The sequence below is a fragment of the Gallinula chloropus genome, assembly GCF_964237585.1.
Source record: "Gallinula chloropus genome assembly, chromosome: 1".
Classification (NCBI taxonomy): domain Eukaryota; kingdom Metazoa; phylum Chordata; class Aves; order Gruiformes; family Rallidae; genus Gallinula; species Gallinula chloropus.
In genome coordinates, this window is record NC_140085.1 from 19247063 (window position 1) to 19262967 (window position 15905).

Sequence of the window (15905 nt, forward strand, 5' to 3'; positions counted from 1 at the left end):
AGGCACAAGCTGCTTTATTAGGTCTTCATTACTTCCCTGCTATCCCAAATTCTTAAATTTGCCACTAAAGGCAGATAGGAATAAAAATGCTGCACTTTTGCAGCTCAGCTATTTGCAGCCATGAATAATACACTCACACGCTCATTTACTAATGGATACACTTCTCCTCTAATTTCTTTCCCCCTCCAGACATTTGCAAAAGCTCTTTTCATTCCCATCACACCTTTAGCAAGCAGCAAGCCGTTCTGTGTTTTGTTGCTCTTATCTCCTCTCTGAAAGCTTTTATTGACTGCATGTTGGTTTTGTCTCCTCACCTTTTCCATTTCCCATCTAGCCTTTTTCTTTTTTTCCTTTCGCTGTTGTTTTTTCAAGGCTTCAGATCTCCGAGAAGTCCCTTGTGGAGCTATTTTGGATATTTTTCACCACAGCAGCTGAGAACTCCTGGAAGAGCTAACGACAGGAGCGGTAAGGGAAAACAGAGTTGGCTCCAGAATATGTTGGGATGGCGGGGGGCAGGGAGGAGGGGCAGAGTTCAGTCAATTATTGAACTACCTGGGTGAAGAATTTGTATCCAAGAGCTATTCACCTCAGTGCCTGACTCACATTTGCATTTAAGAGCTGTGTTTGAATGATGAGCTCTGGAGCTGCTTCTCTACATATTTCTTGCATCAAACAGAGGGAAGAGCCTCTTTCCTTTTCATATTGCACATGGCTGCAGGTAAAAGCCACTGTGGGTCGTGGGAGGGCTGGCTGGGGCGAGCCACCATGCCGAGCTGATGCAGAGTGCTCAGCGAGCCCCTTCAGAGATGGGTTTTTGTTTCTGCCCTCACACCTGTGCCACTGCAGGCACCCACTGCAAACCTTTAACCAAGGCTAAACTGGGTGACCCAACTGGTTTGCTCCGCTTTGCCTAAAACTGGGCACAGAGGTGTTCCTCTCCCAATGCAGGTAGCTGGTGATGCCTGCACAGCAGGCCTGGGATGAATATTTGGTCAGGACAAGGCACCAGGGCTCTCCCCCTCTCTCCTGCGGTCCCCATCAGCATGGCAGTGATGTGAAATCACTCCCACCTGGGTCATGGGTGGGGGGTGCTGCCCAGTCACCTCAGACGTGATGGACGCATCAGTTCCTTGACTGTTTTGCTGAGCGGGTTTGCAGCCAGGGCAGGGTCCAAGAGGGTCTGCGGCCAGGACAGGGGCCAGGCAGCTCAGGCACTGATGAGGGCAGGAGGAGCCCACAGCACACAAGGAAATGAGAGCGGCTACCTGTTCTGCTTTGGCTGCCAGTTGCCGCTGGCTGGAGCAAGGGACTTTCCGAACCGCTGATGCATGATACCGCTAACAGCTTGGCTTTGATCCCCGTACTTTGAGTCCTGAATTTTCCAAAGCAGCCGCCTCTCATCAGAGGCCGGAAGCAGCCATGTTTGCCTGATTTCTCTTCAGTAGGGAGCTCTGGGCTGTGTGTTCAGAAACACCCAACCACCCCCAGGAACCTCAGCTTTGGGATGACTGGGCTTGTGGCTGCTTTGGAAGCAAACTGCAGCAGCTTCCTGAGGTGTTTTGGTGGCTGTTGGCCACCTCAGTGCCACGGTAACCAGAAGGACTCTGGGTAGAAGAGTTTCAGTAGCACCCCAATGAGGAGGTGTAAGGTTAGCCGCCCTCCCAGAGCCCTCTGGCTCTCCGATCCTGTCCTTCCCGTGCCAGCAGACCTTTGGACATCAAAGCAGGTGTTTTGCGGAGGATCTTGCTCTGCAGAAAGGGGCTGGTGTTCCTCCCTGCTGCTGTTTGGTTTTTTAAGGCAGAGAAAAGCTCGTTGCCCAGCTCAGGGAAAACCCGCAGAAGATAGGCAGTTTCTAGGTCACGCTGTTCTTGAGAGATGAGGCAAAAAGAGAAAGCAGGTTCGGAGCCTCTCGAAACACCTAGCAGAGACACAGCCAAGCCCAACCATGGCGTGGCCCCGAAGATGGAGTCCTCTCTCACATGCCTTGGAAACACCTCTTTCAACCTTCCTCCTGCTGCAGCCAGGTCCCGTCTCACAGGGCTCCTGCTGCCAGCTGCTGCTGGTTTGGGGGAAGCGGAGAGGGCACAATTCACCTCCAAGCAAGAAGCCATAATGCTGCACCCGTCCTATCTGCCCTGGCTCTCCAGAGCATTCCCAGGCTTTTTCTTTCCATGCTTGGCTGGAGTCTAATCCTGCATGCAGAAAATTCCTCATGCTTTTTGCTCTTATTCCTCCAGGGCATCTGTTTTCTCTTCCATTCTGTCTGGCTGTTCAACAGCCTGAACTCAGTTACTCTAATCCCTCCATCTTCAGTGATGTTCTCAGCTCCACATAATAAATATTAACAGCTTACATGTATCTTGGGGTTCTTATGCAAGGACTCCAAATAGCTTTATGGTTCATATGCACATGGGGCTCACTTTATTTGCCAGCAAAACACAGCCGCCGATGAGCCAGCAGTTGTTTAGCAACCTACAGCGACAACACACAATAGTTAAGACGGGAAGTGAAGATAAATATCGTATCCATTTGAAACTCCAGGAGGGGATTGGAGTTGGCAGAATAGAAGTACTCGTGCTGAAGTTTAGCTGGAATACTCCAAATAGCATTCCTATGCTTACAGAAAGACCTATAGGATTTAAAATACCTAACCCATCTCTCGGGGGTTATTTACAACTCATGCTAACGGCACTGATGCTTTAGGATGCCAGCGATGCTCTTAACTGGAGAAAGGAGAGTCACTCCAGTAATGAACTATACAGGATTAATCTAAAGCCCTTCCTCAGAATTTCTAGAGAAGGAAAAACCAGGCTATTCTATATAAACAACTATCCATTAGCTATCAAATAAAAAAATATATATGTATTTCAGGCAGTTTCACAGTTCAGCTATGGCTGTTTCTGCCCCAGGAGAACAGAAAGCACGTTGCTGTGTCTTCTTCAGTGGTGCCACAAACCCCTCTGCTGTCTCCTGATGCTCTCGAAACCTTAATGTGGTGAAAGAGAAGAGCAAGAGGGGAGAGGAACACATCACTTCCTCTTCCAAGCACGGCACCAGAAGGAGAAGAGACTCTGGATGAGAACACTACATTTTCCTTGCATGGTCCAGGGAGCATTGGTGGCACCAAGTGGGACTTGCTCACCACATGCCACTTTCCCATTGGAAAATCCATCTGGGCCAAAAGTAACCAAGTGCAAAGTGAATGGGAGCAAACCATCCCACATTAGCTTCAGCTGATGCTTCGGCTGCTGCCAAAAACCCAAACCCTGTGGGAGGTGCCCACAGACCATGTGTCCGAGCTGAGTGGCCCCGCCTGGGACACTGCATGGCCATCCTACCACTATTTAAAGATTTTGTTATAAATGGACATGCTGCTCAGCTAATGGAGAGCTTGAAATAAAAAAGTCTTCCATGATCCTTCAGCAGCAAAGACAGCGAGGACCTCAGCTTTTGGGGGCATTGAATGACCCACCCCTCCCCATGGCTGCTGACCCCCCACCTCCAGGGCAGTTTCCAGTCCTCCCTCTGACGGTTTATTTCCACCCCAGGCTGGGGTGGACAGGACCCTGCTGAGCATTTTTGTGAAACCCTCCTTTCCCGATGCTGGAGAGGCCCTGCTGCTTGTCCTGGGACCATGAGAGGGCAGGGGGACAGAAAGTGCAGGTAGCTGTGAGTAAGGGCATCTTGCCACCACTCACTACGTCCCCTCCACCAGTGCTGGGTGCTCTCCATTCAGCTGCTGCAAAGGTTTCTCAGTGGAGGAGAAGCAAGGAGGGACAGAAAGTTAGTGATGGGAAGGATAATGGGGAATCTCCTGTTTCCCACCCAGGTACATGCCCCCTGTGAGGTGGTAATGGTGGTTTGGGGAGGAACAAGTGTGCAGGCTTTTGGGTATGGCTTAGGATGGGGGCATCACTTGGACTCCAGAGCAGCACAAGCCCAGCTCTGCACTCAAACCAGCACCAACACAGCCTCTTCTTTCATTCAGCTCTTCCTGAAGGTCCTCAAAGGTACCAGGGAGTCTAAAAAGCCCATTCCATTTTCTCTATGCCCCTGGTGCATAGTGATGGGCACGTGGCTTCAGTCCTTACCAGGAGCATCAGAAGTTCATTGTGTCACCTTCAGCCCTGCTGAATGCTCCACTCAGTGCTTCAGCTCAGCTGCCTGCTCACCTCGCTGCCTGCCTCTGGGCATTGGGACCAGGACTTTCTCCCCATCTGTTTCACCAGCCACAGCCTGAGCTCCTCAAAGGACCCTCAGCCAGCTCCCATGGCTTGGGGGCAGGCAGAGTGTCTCCATTGCTCCCGTTCCAGGGACAGGGCTTCTCATTTCTACCCTTGTCTTGCAGGGCGATGTCTCTTGAAAAATGAGATTAGCTGCCTTATTGCAGCCTTGTTCTGCCTATTCCAATGTTAATTTGGCAGCTCCTCTCCAGCAGCTCTGTGGTGCATAGCTGCAATGTTTTGCTCTCTTTCAGCCCAGGACTTCACGTTTCTAGTGGTTTTGAATTTCACTACACTGCAAAAAGGCACCCTGCTCTTGTTTCTCCAGATCGCTCCGGTTCTGTCCTTTTCCAGCCGCTCCTTCATTTTAAAGGGGCAGGGGAAGAGAGGCTTGACAGCCTGCATCTTCCCATCGCTCCTCAAGGACACCGATGTCCACTCAGGAGCCTCCTTCCCCTGCACATGACATTCAGTCTGTCTGAGCTGGACCCCTGAGCCGCGGCTTGCGCAGCGCCTACAGGACACCCGTCCTCCTCATCTTTTCCAGTGGCTGCACCGGCACAGCTCGGAGTCATCCACCCGCTCCTACCCACTTGTGTTTTTTCATACTTCATAAACTGGCAATTATGCCAGAGGAGAAGTTTGTTTTGTGTGATCTGCTTTATGTAAGTGCGTTTGGCAATTCTTAAACTTTTATCTGGAGCATCCACATGCTGGAATAGTTCCCATTGGAACGGTTCGCGGTGTAAGTTAGCAAATACCATAGATAGATGGGCTGGGGGAATAAGCAAGACAGACTTGTTTATACAGCTATCAGAATCGGTGCCAGGTTAGGGAACACAGGAGAGGATAAAACCTCTTCAACTCCATTTTGGTCCATACCAGGGTCACACCATCCTACTGAATAGCCCAGCAACACCTGGAGGAAAGGATAGGATCCTTGGGTCCAACGATGTTTGGAAGCACTCCTGGCCAATAAGGCCAGGCTGAGCTCAGGCACCAGAAATTCACAGCCCCTGGCAGGGCAGAGGCAAGCACAGCAGATAGTGGTGGGGGACTTCCACCCCCTGCCTTGATCAACCTTGGGGGGCAAGGCACAAAACCTCACATGGCTCCATCACTTTTCCTTCCCTGTCACTGAACGCCACTTCCCTGGCAGGGTTGAAAGGATCATGACAGGAGATGCCTGTGTCAGCACATTCAGCACACCCAGCTTTCCTGGGAATTACAGGAGGGCAGGGAAATCAGAGCTTCTGCAGGCAGCCTGGCAGCCAAGAGCCCCACATCATGGACACGAAACCCCGCAGGCCAAAGCCATGGCAGCAGGAGCTGGAGGGGCAGTGGCAGAGAGTCACCCACCTACACACAAGGGATCCCTGTCATGCCTCCCGAGGAAAGAGGCATTTCTCAGCGCTCTGATCCTGCCCACGTATTTCTCAGTGAACTTGGATCTGGCCTCAGGGCACTCGGCGCTACTTGATTTATCCAAGGGGATAAATCCCCCCCACTCCTTTCTAAGCTGGTAAAGTGCCTTGAACCCACCCGCACCAGGGCCTGGCTACACGCTGGCCTTGACTGTGGCATCCTCTGCACCCTCATCCCTTCCTATTCCCCTTTTCCCTCCTAAGGTGACCCAACCCACCTGGAAGCAAAAATAAATCCGGGAAGGAACCCAGTCCAATCCCCTCATTTGCCCTTTCCCGTTATCTCCAGCCCCTTCCCGGCTTTGCCCAGCGCCTTATCACATCTCCCCACGGAGACACCCGCCGCTGGAGCACAGCGGTCACCCCCCGAGGCCTCCCCGTGTTTACTGTGGAAAGGCTCCTTCCCCAGGGAGCAAGGCTGGAGCAGGGAGGGAAGAGGCTCGCTTGCCGCCTGCCGTCGGAAGCCTGAACTGAAGAGGAGGATGGCCGTGATCAGGACGTCTCCGACAGCTAGTCCAGGCCTTGGCTGACCCCCCGTCTCTGCCTCCCGCCCCCTCCCCCCCCCACTTCCCCAACACAGGGTGGACATCCCCACCTTCAAGGCAGCCGCATCGCCTCGAGCACATTTAGTTCCCTCCCCATACGACTTCCTGCTGGGCACTACCGGGAGCCCGTACAGGAAAACGGTGTTGCCAACTCCTCATGCCTCCTACAGCCCCCCAGCCAGCCCCACACTAAGGGAAATGACATGTGTTTTGCCTACAAACCCCAAGTTGAGTTTATGGCTTAACTCCAAGCCCTCATCCAGTGCCAAAGCTCAGCGAATGAGCAAGCATGGGACAAAGCACCTCACACACATCTCAAGTCACCTGCGAGGGCTCAGGCCACTCTTAAAACAGAGGGATCCCTGCGTGGGGTGCGGGCCCTGGAGGAACAGAGGGTTTCACCAGGAAGAGCTGTCACACCCACACACAACACTGTAAGGAGAGAGCAAGCCACACAGGTGCCAATGAGCGTAGCTATAAGTTATTTATTCTGCAAAATAGAGGTATCTTCTATGGAGTTGAACACTGGAATCACAGCATTATGAATCGGGTTGTGGAAACATTATGACAGCACGCACACACCCGCAGGCACACAGGCGTACACCTACACACACACACACACACACACACACACAGCCTTTGTACAGGCCCCAACTCTCGCAGTATCCAGAGGGAGCCCTCTCTGCAACTTTATTGGCAAAAACCTGCAGCGAGGGTTGCATTCAGACCCCTTCCCCTATTCACAGGGCTTCCGAGGGAAGGAGATGGGTCAGGACTGGGTGCTGGCACAGGCAGCATGTGTTTAGAGAGCGCTGCACTTGCCCCCTGGCCCAGTGTTCGGCGTGGCAGAACACAGCCCTTGGTGGAGCACTCTCCCAATTGCCCCAGTCTTCGCTCACACAGCCGAGTGCAGGGTGTCTGGAGGAGGCACATCTCCACGTTAGGACACAGTCAGGGCTCCCTGCTCACCATGGTCCATGTTCCAAAGCCGGTAAAACTCCGCAAAATCCACATAGGGCTCCACTCGCCCGTCTTCATCTGGCTGGAGTGAGTGGGTGGGTCGGGAGCGGAAGAGACCCCCATCTGAACTGGAGCTGCTACTCTGTGTGTGAGTATTAGTGGACTGGAGTGTCACAGTTGGGCTTTGGCTATGGAGAGGAAAAGAGGGAGAGAGAGCATCAGCATCTTTGTTTTTCCTCATCTGATGCTTTGGAGAAGAAAAGTGCCAGAACGAGTGCCAGCTTCTGCACTGATCAAGCCATAAAGGTAAAAAGGGGGTTGCAGTCTCTCTCCATCAGAATGCTCCAAGTGTTAAGAGCTTGGAGCTGGTGAACATCAAAACCATCTGATGCACCATTAACTGGAGAGCCTTAAGTACAACCAGGCGTCTGAGGAACAGAGAAGAGGAAGCAGGAAAGAGAAAGAAAAAAAACCCCAAAAGGCATGCATGCACTCTGCTGGCCTCCTCACACCCATACTGCCTGAGCTTTACGGGAAGAGTCTGGCAGCAAGGAAAGCTATTCTTGCGTGACCTGCGCTGCAGCCAAAGCAGCTCTAGTGCGTCAGCTTCATTGTTGCTGGAGCTACCAGAACACAATAACCAGAGAGCTTCTTCGCTTTGCAGTGTGTACACAAACCATCCTGTGCCAAAGGCTAAACCCTAAACCAGAGACACTAACTAATAATCCTGCAAGGCAGATCCAAATAGGATCCAGTCCTAACATTTATCCTTTTTTCCTACCCTGGCTTTTGTCCCCAAGCAAGCCAACTTGAGCAGCACAGCCTCTCCGGCAGCCTTACAGGGGACCTGCATAGCCCCTCTTTCTTCTCAAAATGAAGGGCACCCACACTCCCTCCACACACAACACCCAACACGCTTGGCACCTGAGATCCAGAGAAGGGCTGCTCACTGCCAGAGTGCCCTCTGCAAACAGCAGCAGATGCCACTTCCAAGGCACGTTCCCAGAGCTGGCTTCAGAGCTGCTCGCTTTACTCATTCCCGCTCCTCACACAAGCACTTTCCAGCTAACACGTTACACTGTCAGTGCTGCAGTCAGGGCGGCCACGCTCCAGATAAGGGAATGATTGACAGGTAACTGACAGGTGTCTCTGCTTTTCAACCACTTCACACGCTGGGAGGCACAGGGAAGAACTGCGGGTAGCGCGAGAGCTGGGCTCTTACTTAGTGAGGGTGGGGGTGGCTTCGTCCAGAGTGGAGCTGCTGTGGGCACCGTTGACCATCTGGCCTTGGGAAGGCATGACAAGAGACAGCGTGACACTCGTCTTGCTTGTGCTTTGGGAGCTGGAATATGGCACAGAGACTGGGTAGACACGGCCTCCTGAGAGGGGAGAAAACAGGAGCTGTAAATTGCAGTTGAGGCACAGGTGACTGGGGGTGCACAGCAGCAAGGAAAGGGCGCAGAACCCAAGTGTTAAACTGCCTTTCCTAGACGCCTCACTGTGTTCTGTGACACAGACTGTACATCTCTGAAGCCACTAATCCCTTTAGTAAGAAAATTCCTTCTATACCGAGTGTCTCCCCTCCCAAGGTTAGGTCAGTGGTGGATAGATCAAGAGATCTTCTCTTCCACCCCTCTGTTTTGTTTCATTCTCTCCCCAACATACCTTGCGTTGGCGTCAGCGTGGGCTGGCTCATCTCACCCAGGGGGTACCCAAAATTCCTCACAAGCAGCGTCATGTCTTCGTGCCGGGGACAGAACTTGGACCGTTCCCCACCACTGGCAAAAGTGTCACCGTGGATCCGCTTAACCCGATCCACTACGGCTTGTGCGACTGCATCCAGGGATGTCTGCTTGGCAAACTCTGTGGCTATCATGGCTGCAATTTCCTGAGCAGAGAAGGGACAGGGAAAAAGAAGGATGTTTAGGAGACTTTGGAGGAAAATTTTCCAGCCACCTGACCTCAGAGTTTTTGTGGCAATTCATCCGACTGCAGTGCTTGCCAGTCTTGGGTGCCTTGAGTCGCCCCACTCCCTTTAACACGCTACTCCCAAGGGACAGGCAGCTGCCCGAAAGAACTGGCTTGGCAAAGCAGCTCCCATATTACTACAGACTGGAATGGGGCAGCAAGGGCATTCAGCGTGGCCAACACCGACAGGACAGCCGAGAAGGAAAGTGTGTGAGAGCAGCTGACACTGCTGGAGTGACTCAGGAGCCAAAGGAGCCCTTCCCCTGTGAGCAGGCTCACCTGGTTGGCCTGCCCAGGCCCATGAGCTGCCTCCAGTGCCTTGTAGAGCCCTTCAGACATGAGCACCAAGAAGCCGGTCACCCCATCCAGCGAGTGCCCTCCGTGGATTTCAGGCTCCGCTATGATGGGCTTAGATTTAGCAGCACTGGAAAGAGACAGCGTTATTTAGTATTTAGTGATGAGGTAGCAGGTGATAATGGAGGGGTCATGAAGAAAGAGGGCCCGAAACCAAGAAGTCCAGCGTTTCTGACCTGAGCAGTTCAATATCAGTATAGCCGTATTTGACTTTGTAATCTCCAATGCGCCGAGTGCTTTCCTGCCCACGAATAGTTCCCACTTGCTTTATTTTCCCTGCATCCAAGCCTGCCAGATTGAAAGAAAGAAAACAAGTTTAACTGACTTTGGGAAACTTGCAGAACTTCCTCTGGTCACAATGTCAGGAATGAGAGAAAAAATATCCACAGCTAAGAGAGAACTGTACGACAAAACAAGATGCTGAGAAGAATCATCAGGAGCGGGAAGGGAAGGGAAGGGAAGGGAAGGGAAGGGAAGGGAAGGGAAGGGAAGGGAAGGGAAGGGAAGGGAAGGGAAGGGAAGGGAAGGGAAGGGAAGGGAAGGGAAGGGAAGGGAAGGGAAGGGAAGGGAAGGGAAGGGAAGGGAAGGGAAGGGAAGGGAAGGGAAGGGAAGGGAAGGGAAGGGAAGGGAAGGGAAGGGAAGGGAAGGGAAGGGAAGGGAAGGGAAGGGAAGGGAAGGGAAGGGAAGGGAAGGGAAGGGAAGGGAAGGGAAGGGAAGGGAAGGGAAGGGAAGGGAAGGGAAGGGAAGGGAAGGGAAGGGAGAACACTCTGCTCTGTTCCAAGCGACACCTTTGTGCTAGTTGTGACCAAGAGAAGGAAAGATGCACACAGCCCGACATTTGCACTCTGAATGCACTGGTTGGCCCCAAGACAAAGCCCACATCCTGGTCCAAAGCCACCGGTGGCAGCTGGCCTGGGCACAGAGGCATTTGCTGAAAAGGCAGGGGAACATCTGTGCTTGTCAGCTCCAGACCACGCGATGGGAGGAAGAAGAGGGAAACACATGTGAGGGATCCTGCTTTTCCTTCCACTGATCCCTGCTCCTGAACCTCATGTGACAGCTTCACTAATACACTTATTTGCAGAGGGAGAAAAAGAAATCTATCTACAAGACGCACTGAATTTGCTCTCAAGTGCTCAAATTGGTGCTGGCTGCTCCTAAAATAAGGATAATGACCAAGCCAGTATTTATTTCAATAAATCTAGGGGATATACCTCTGTTTTGGTGTACAACTCAAATCTGACAGGGGTTAGGAAGGAATCCCATCTTGAAGAAGGTTCTAATAGGGACCACCACGGTGTGGCTACTATTTGAGGCGGGACTCAGAGCAGCTGAGCCGCTTACCTGGTCTGTGCTGGCAGCTCCCCTTTCCTGGTTATACCCAGAGCTAACAAGCAGAAAATGTCAGTTTGCGATTTTATCCAGGGATGACTGTCCTCAGCACAAGGTGAAGGCAAGGTTCCAACTCAAACTCTCCCTCAGAGTCAAACCCAGCCTTGCTGCACAGATGGCTCCACACCTACCCCAGCAGTAAGACACCACTCCACCATCTGCTGCGGACTAAAGCTGACTCATCAACATGGCCTGGCTTTTTCACCAGCTCCTGGCAGGGGGATACAAGCTATCGACAGACACAAACACAGGGAAGCTCGCAACGCGCCAGAGAGCTTGTGTCTAAATCACAGCAACTCTCCTGGAACACTGAAGAAGCTGCAATGTGCTGGGTAAAGAGCCATGAAGGTGTAAGACCTCTCCCTCCCTTCCCCAGGAGAGATGCGACATGGGCACCAACATGGCAAACACTATCCCCACTACCTATCCCTACAACAACCTCCTTTGGGGCCCCCAAAGCAGCCTGTGCACACCGGCTCATGCCACAGGCTCTCCCTTCCACCAGCAGGAGACCCACCACTGCTCCAAGGTAAGGTTGGTATATCCAGCAGATTCCTGTTCCACTATGGGCCACGGCTAAACCCTACTTTTTTGGCATTAGAAAAGCAGGCAGAGTCTCTTCCCTTGGACCCACACATTCAGTCTCTTGTTTCACAGCACATACCACTGAGGAAATGGAAAAAAAGCAGAACCAAATGAGACCCAGCAACAGAAAATAAGCAGACCAACAGCCTCACCAGGTAAGAATACACCTACGAGGTGAACCTAACGAAGAATGCCAAGGTAGCAGTAGATGTACCTAAACAAAGGTGCAGTACACACGTATCTCAATAAAGGAATTTGGTACTAGCAACCACGGGGGCTGGGCCAGTTCTAGACAAAGAAAGTAAACATGTCAAACACTGTAAAGGAAAAGGGAAATTGCCTAAAGCAAAATGTCAGCATTAGGAGTTCAATAGTTACTGATGTGAGAGCAGTAAATGCCAGTGCTTGGCCTGGCTCTGAAGCGCAGCTGCTTTTTCTGCAGCAGCTCGTACAAAGGCATATTGAGAGGCACCATCCCGAGGGCCTGGCATCACACAGAGCTCAACCCAGCATAGCTGTGGTTGGCCTCCACACGAGCAGTCACACAGCGTCCATCCCGCCCCTGCCCTCCGGCTGTGTGCTGCCTCTCCTGCCGCCTTATCGACTCCAGCGATCACAGGGCCGCAGGGCAAATCAATAGCAGTCTGGCAGCTGGACATGAAACTAGCTCTCAAAACTTGAGGGGGGGGGTGTGGGAAGAGGACAGTTTTTCTGCTGGTTCGTTGAGCTGAGCTTGCTCACTCTGTAGCCTCACAGTGACTAGATCTACAGAAGAAGGCACCAAACCTGTCATTCCAAACCACAGCAAGGTTCTTTTTGTGGTGATTTATCATTTTCAGTTGCTTGAGCCCCTCCTGGTGCCCCAGGTAAACCGAGGCATGTGATGTTCTCAGGTAAGAACATAAACCCCAACACTCACCCAGCTGGGAAAAGCGAAAGAGTTCATCCTCATTCTCTGTGGTGTGGTCCACGTTGAGCTGAGTCACCTGCAGCCCATCCACCGTGGACTTGCATAGAAGTGCCCGATTGGTACCTGCAGTGGGAGCAGCGAGATGAGGCACCAGATAGCTCTGCCGTTAAGAGGGAGAACACAGCCAAACAAAAAAGGAACAGGAGAGGGGAATAAAGACAGAAAAGAAGAGAAAGGCTCATGTACTGTCTCATCATGATCTCCAAAAAGCAGCCTTGCTAGTAGTGTAGTAGGCCTGGCTAGGTAGCTCATCATCCAGGCCTGAGCTGGTACCTCACAAGCTCTCCACTTCTCAGTGAGCCTGCACTACTGCCTCTCAAACCCATGTTTCCTCTGTTCTTTGGTCACACACATTGCATCAGCCAACATCTGCAGAGATAGGGAGCCAGGCTGATTTCAAGTGCTCCTGTAACAAGCCTATCACTACATCACTCCTTGGCCACAGACCAAAGAAACTGTCCCCCACATGCAAATTTCTTCCATTCCTGGAACCGCAGCCAACCTCAGAAACGGCCTAGACAGGGGCACTGACAAAATAACTCACCCACATTGGCGATATAGAGCTTGTTGTTGAGAACAACAGCCACAATAGCCATGGCTCCTCCAGAGATCTCCTGCTCTACAGCTTTCAGTCTCTCCACAATCTTCTGGTACTGAGAAGGCAGCTGGTGGTGAGGGACACCCTGGAACCCAAAATGATAGAGAAGCTTAAACACACAGTCCCACAACACAGAAACCACAGCTGGAATCAAAATTATGTACGGAACAGGCTTGTCTTGGCATGTCTCAGCCTCATGACAACACGGTGCAAGACACACAATTATTTGTTCAATCCTAACAAATAACACAGCTCTGATGAGGTCCTGCAGATGACAGTCCAGTTCACCTGAAAAACAGAATCCACATCTGCCCAGATGCCACACAAATCTGAGGCCCTGCCCCTCATCTACATTGTATGGCTTTGTCCTGGGAGAGCCGCAGGGACAGGTTGAACTCCTCCCCACGACACGTGTGGAGTTCCTCACTAAGACAACCAGTGACGGGTCTGCGCGGTGCCAGCGGGAACTCCAGGAGACAGACCAGGACACCTGCTTCACTTCACACACGCTCCCAGAAGAGACACAGAGAAATCATCTTCAGTTACAGCCTCCAGTGGACCAGGCTGACTAATATGCCCAAGACTTCTCCAGCATTCTGGAAGGTGGGACCTCCAGCAACCTCTGTTCTTAAGGCTACGTTACCTCTGGTAGCTGGGACTGCAGGCTGGCTTTCTCTGCCAAGGCATCATCAATGGACTCCAGAAAACTTCTTTCCACCACATCAAAAGCCTAAAAAAGGCCACAGAGAGAAACTAAACTTTTATCCCATGCCTAAAGTCTACTCACCCCTCTAAGACTGGCTCCTAAGACTGAATGATCCTTGAATGTCTGTATGTACAGGGATCACCGTATCACATCGGAACACGATTATTTTGCCATAACTAGTTAGCAGCTTGTAAAAACAACCCACAACAATTCAAAACAGAAGACAAAACCATTAAAATAGCATTCACAGCAGCACCAGAGACCTATCTGATTTTGGGTGTTGATTGTAAGACCTTGCCTATCACTCAAGAAAGCACACTCATAAATCCATGTCCCCACACATTAACTTCCCCCTTTTACTCCTTGCCATCTCCTCCACAGGCTAACTTGTTCCTACATGTCCAGTGAAGACCAGCTGCACCTTCCTGGAAAGCTCTCAGCACTGTGCTGACAGAGCCAAAGGGACAGATGGGTACGAGGCGGGAGTGAAACAAAGCACTACAGCTGCTCAGGATGAGTGCAGTTGCAACCACTGGCAGATGTTTCCAACCCTTACAGAAACCAGATGCTGCATCCTCAGGTGGCCAGAAGAGGAGTGAGAACTGTGAGAAGTACGAGAAGCAGGAGCTGTTCACAGCCAAAGCTTCTTTACCTGCAGGAGAACTCGACGCACGTCAGCATCGCTGTGATCAGCGTGTAGCTGGCCCAGCAGCAGCTCTGCAGAGAGCCTCTGACCCACAAAGTTGGTGACTCGGTTGCCATCATAACCATTGAAGACACCATAGAGGTAGCAGTTGTTCTCGCTCCTGCCAAAGAGGGCAGAAGTAAAGAGGTCACTGATGTCTGTGACACATACGTAACAAGTTCCTCCAGACACCTCCTCCATTTGCCCCACCCTCTCCTTCTGAGTCCTGTGCAACAAACTAAATACCACTTTTACCTGCCCTTGTGTCTGCAGGAATCTCTGTCCTAAGCACAACCCATTTACCTGAATTTTAACCAGTTATCTTCCAAGGGGTGACCCTCTGTCCCCTTGCCATCTGCACTGTAGGTACGGTTTGGGGCTGAGCCCACCCCAGAGAGATGGCAGGATGGTAAGTCATCTGTCCAACTGGGCTGCTGCTCCTGGGAGACAGAAAGAGGAAAGAGATCATGTAAACCCCAAGCAGCCTCAAGTGAGGATCCTTGTCTGGTACGGGTTACAAGTCCCTCCCCACCCTCTTCTCACCCTTCTCCCTTTGCTATCAGGGTAGCACACCACCCTAGCCAGTAACTTCACATTCCCTCCTGCAGAACCGGATCACTTACCATTCCCTCCGAAGCTGAGCTCTGGCTGCACCTCCAGCTCTTGCTAACAAGAACCCAGAAGCGAAATTCACACCCCAGCCTTACTCTCGACACAGGACAGCACTCGCTATTACCTGGGTGGCTCAGACCCTCGGGCACCCGTGACAAGGGAGCACAGGGCGGGCTCCGGCTCCCGCTGGAGTACCCTCACCCAGGGGCCCCGCTGCTTCAAGCCCTGAGAGAGGCATCCCCGGGGCCGCCACCTCCCCGGGCACAAACCGCCGGCAGCCGCCCCCTCACCCAGCGGCGCGCCCCGAGGCCCCCCCAGCCACCCGCCTGCCCCCGCCCAGCCCCACAGCGCTGCAGAGCGGCACGGCACCAGGCAGGGCTCCCCCCGCCCTGAGGCGACACAGGGGCCGGGGGGCAGCAACCCACCTCCCGGCTGATGGGGGTCGCTCCCCGCCCGCGCCGGGCCTCCCCTTCCCCACGCGGCGCTGCGAGAGGCGGGCGAGGAGGAGGCCCGGGTCCCCCCCTCGCACCCACCTGGGGGGTGCGTGTGCACGGAGGGGGGGAAGGTGCCACTCACACTCTGCAGCAGACTCCTCCTCTGCGCCGCCATCTTGGAGCGGGAGCAACCTCCTCCCTCTCCTCCTCCTCCTCCTCCCACTCGCGCCCGCCTTGCTCCTCCAGAGCAACCGAGTCCGGCGGCCAGAGCGGCCGCCACTCAGGCGCCCGCCTTTCCCGTCCCCCCCCTCGCTTTCCGGCTGCGACTTGCCCCTCCCACCTGCGCGGGGATGGCCGCGCCCCTACCCCACCCTCCCCGCCCAATGGGGGTGTGCTCGAGCCCCGGCGCATGCGCGGCCGTACCCCCGCCCTTTGGCTCCGCCCCCCGG

The 15905-nt window shown here is 53.0% G+C and overlaps 1 protein-coding gene across 1 annotated transcript; it reads right to left on the reverse strand.

The window, feature by feature from the left end:
• Positions 1-6665: 6665 nt before the first annotated feature.
• On the reverse strand, positions 6666-15631 carry TAB1 (TGF-beta activated kinase 1 (MAP3K7) binding protein 1; the record flags this gene model as incomplete). Its single annotated transcript, XM_084279470.1, has 11 exons — positions 6666-7340; positions 8375-8531; positions 8818-9040; positions 9400-9544; positions 9651-9762; positions 12371-12484; positions 12966-13104; positions 13663-13749; positions 14378-14531; positions 14714-14850; positions 15599-15631. The coding sequence occupies 11 exons, from the start codon at positions 15629-15631 to the stop codon at positions 7133-7135; spliced, it is 1509 nt and encodes a 502-aa protein (XP_084135596.1). The 3' UTR covers positions 6666-7132.
• Between the last annotated feature and the right edge of the window lie 274 nt (positions 15632-15905).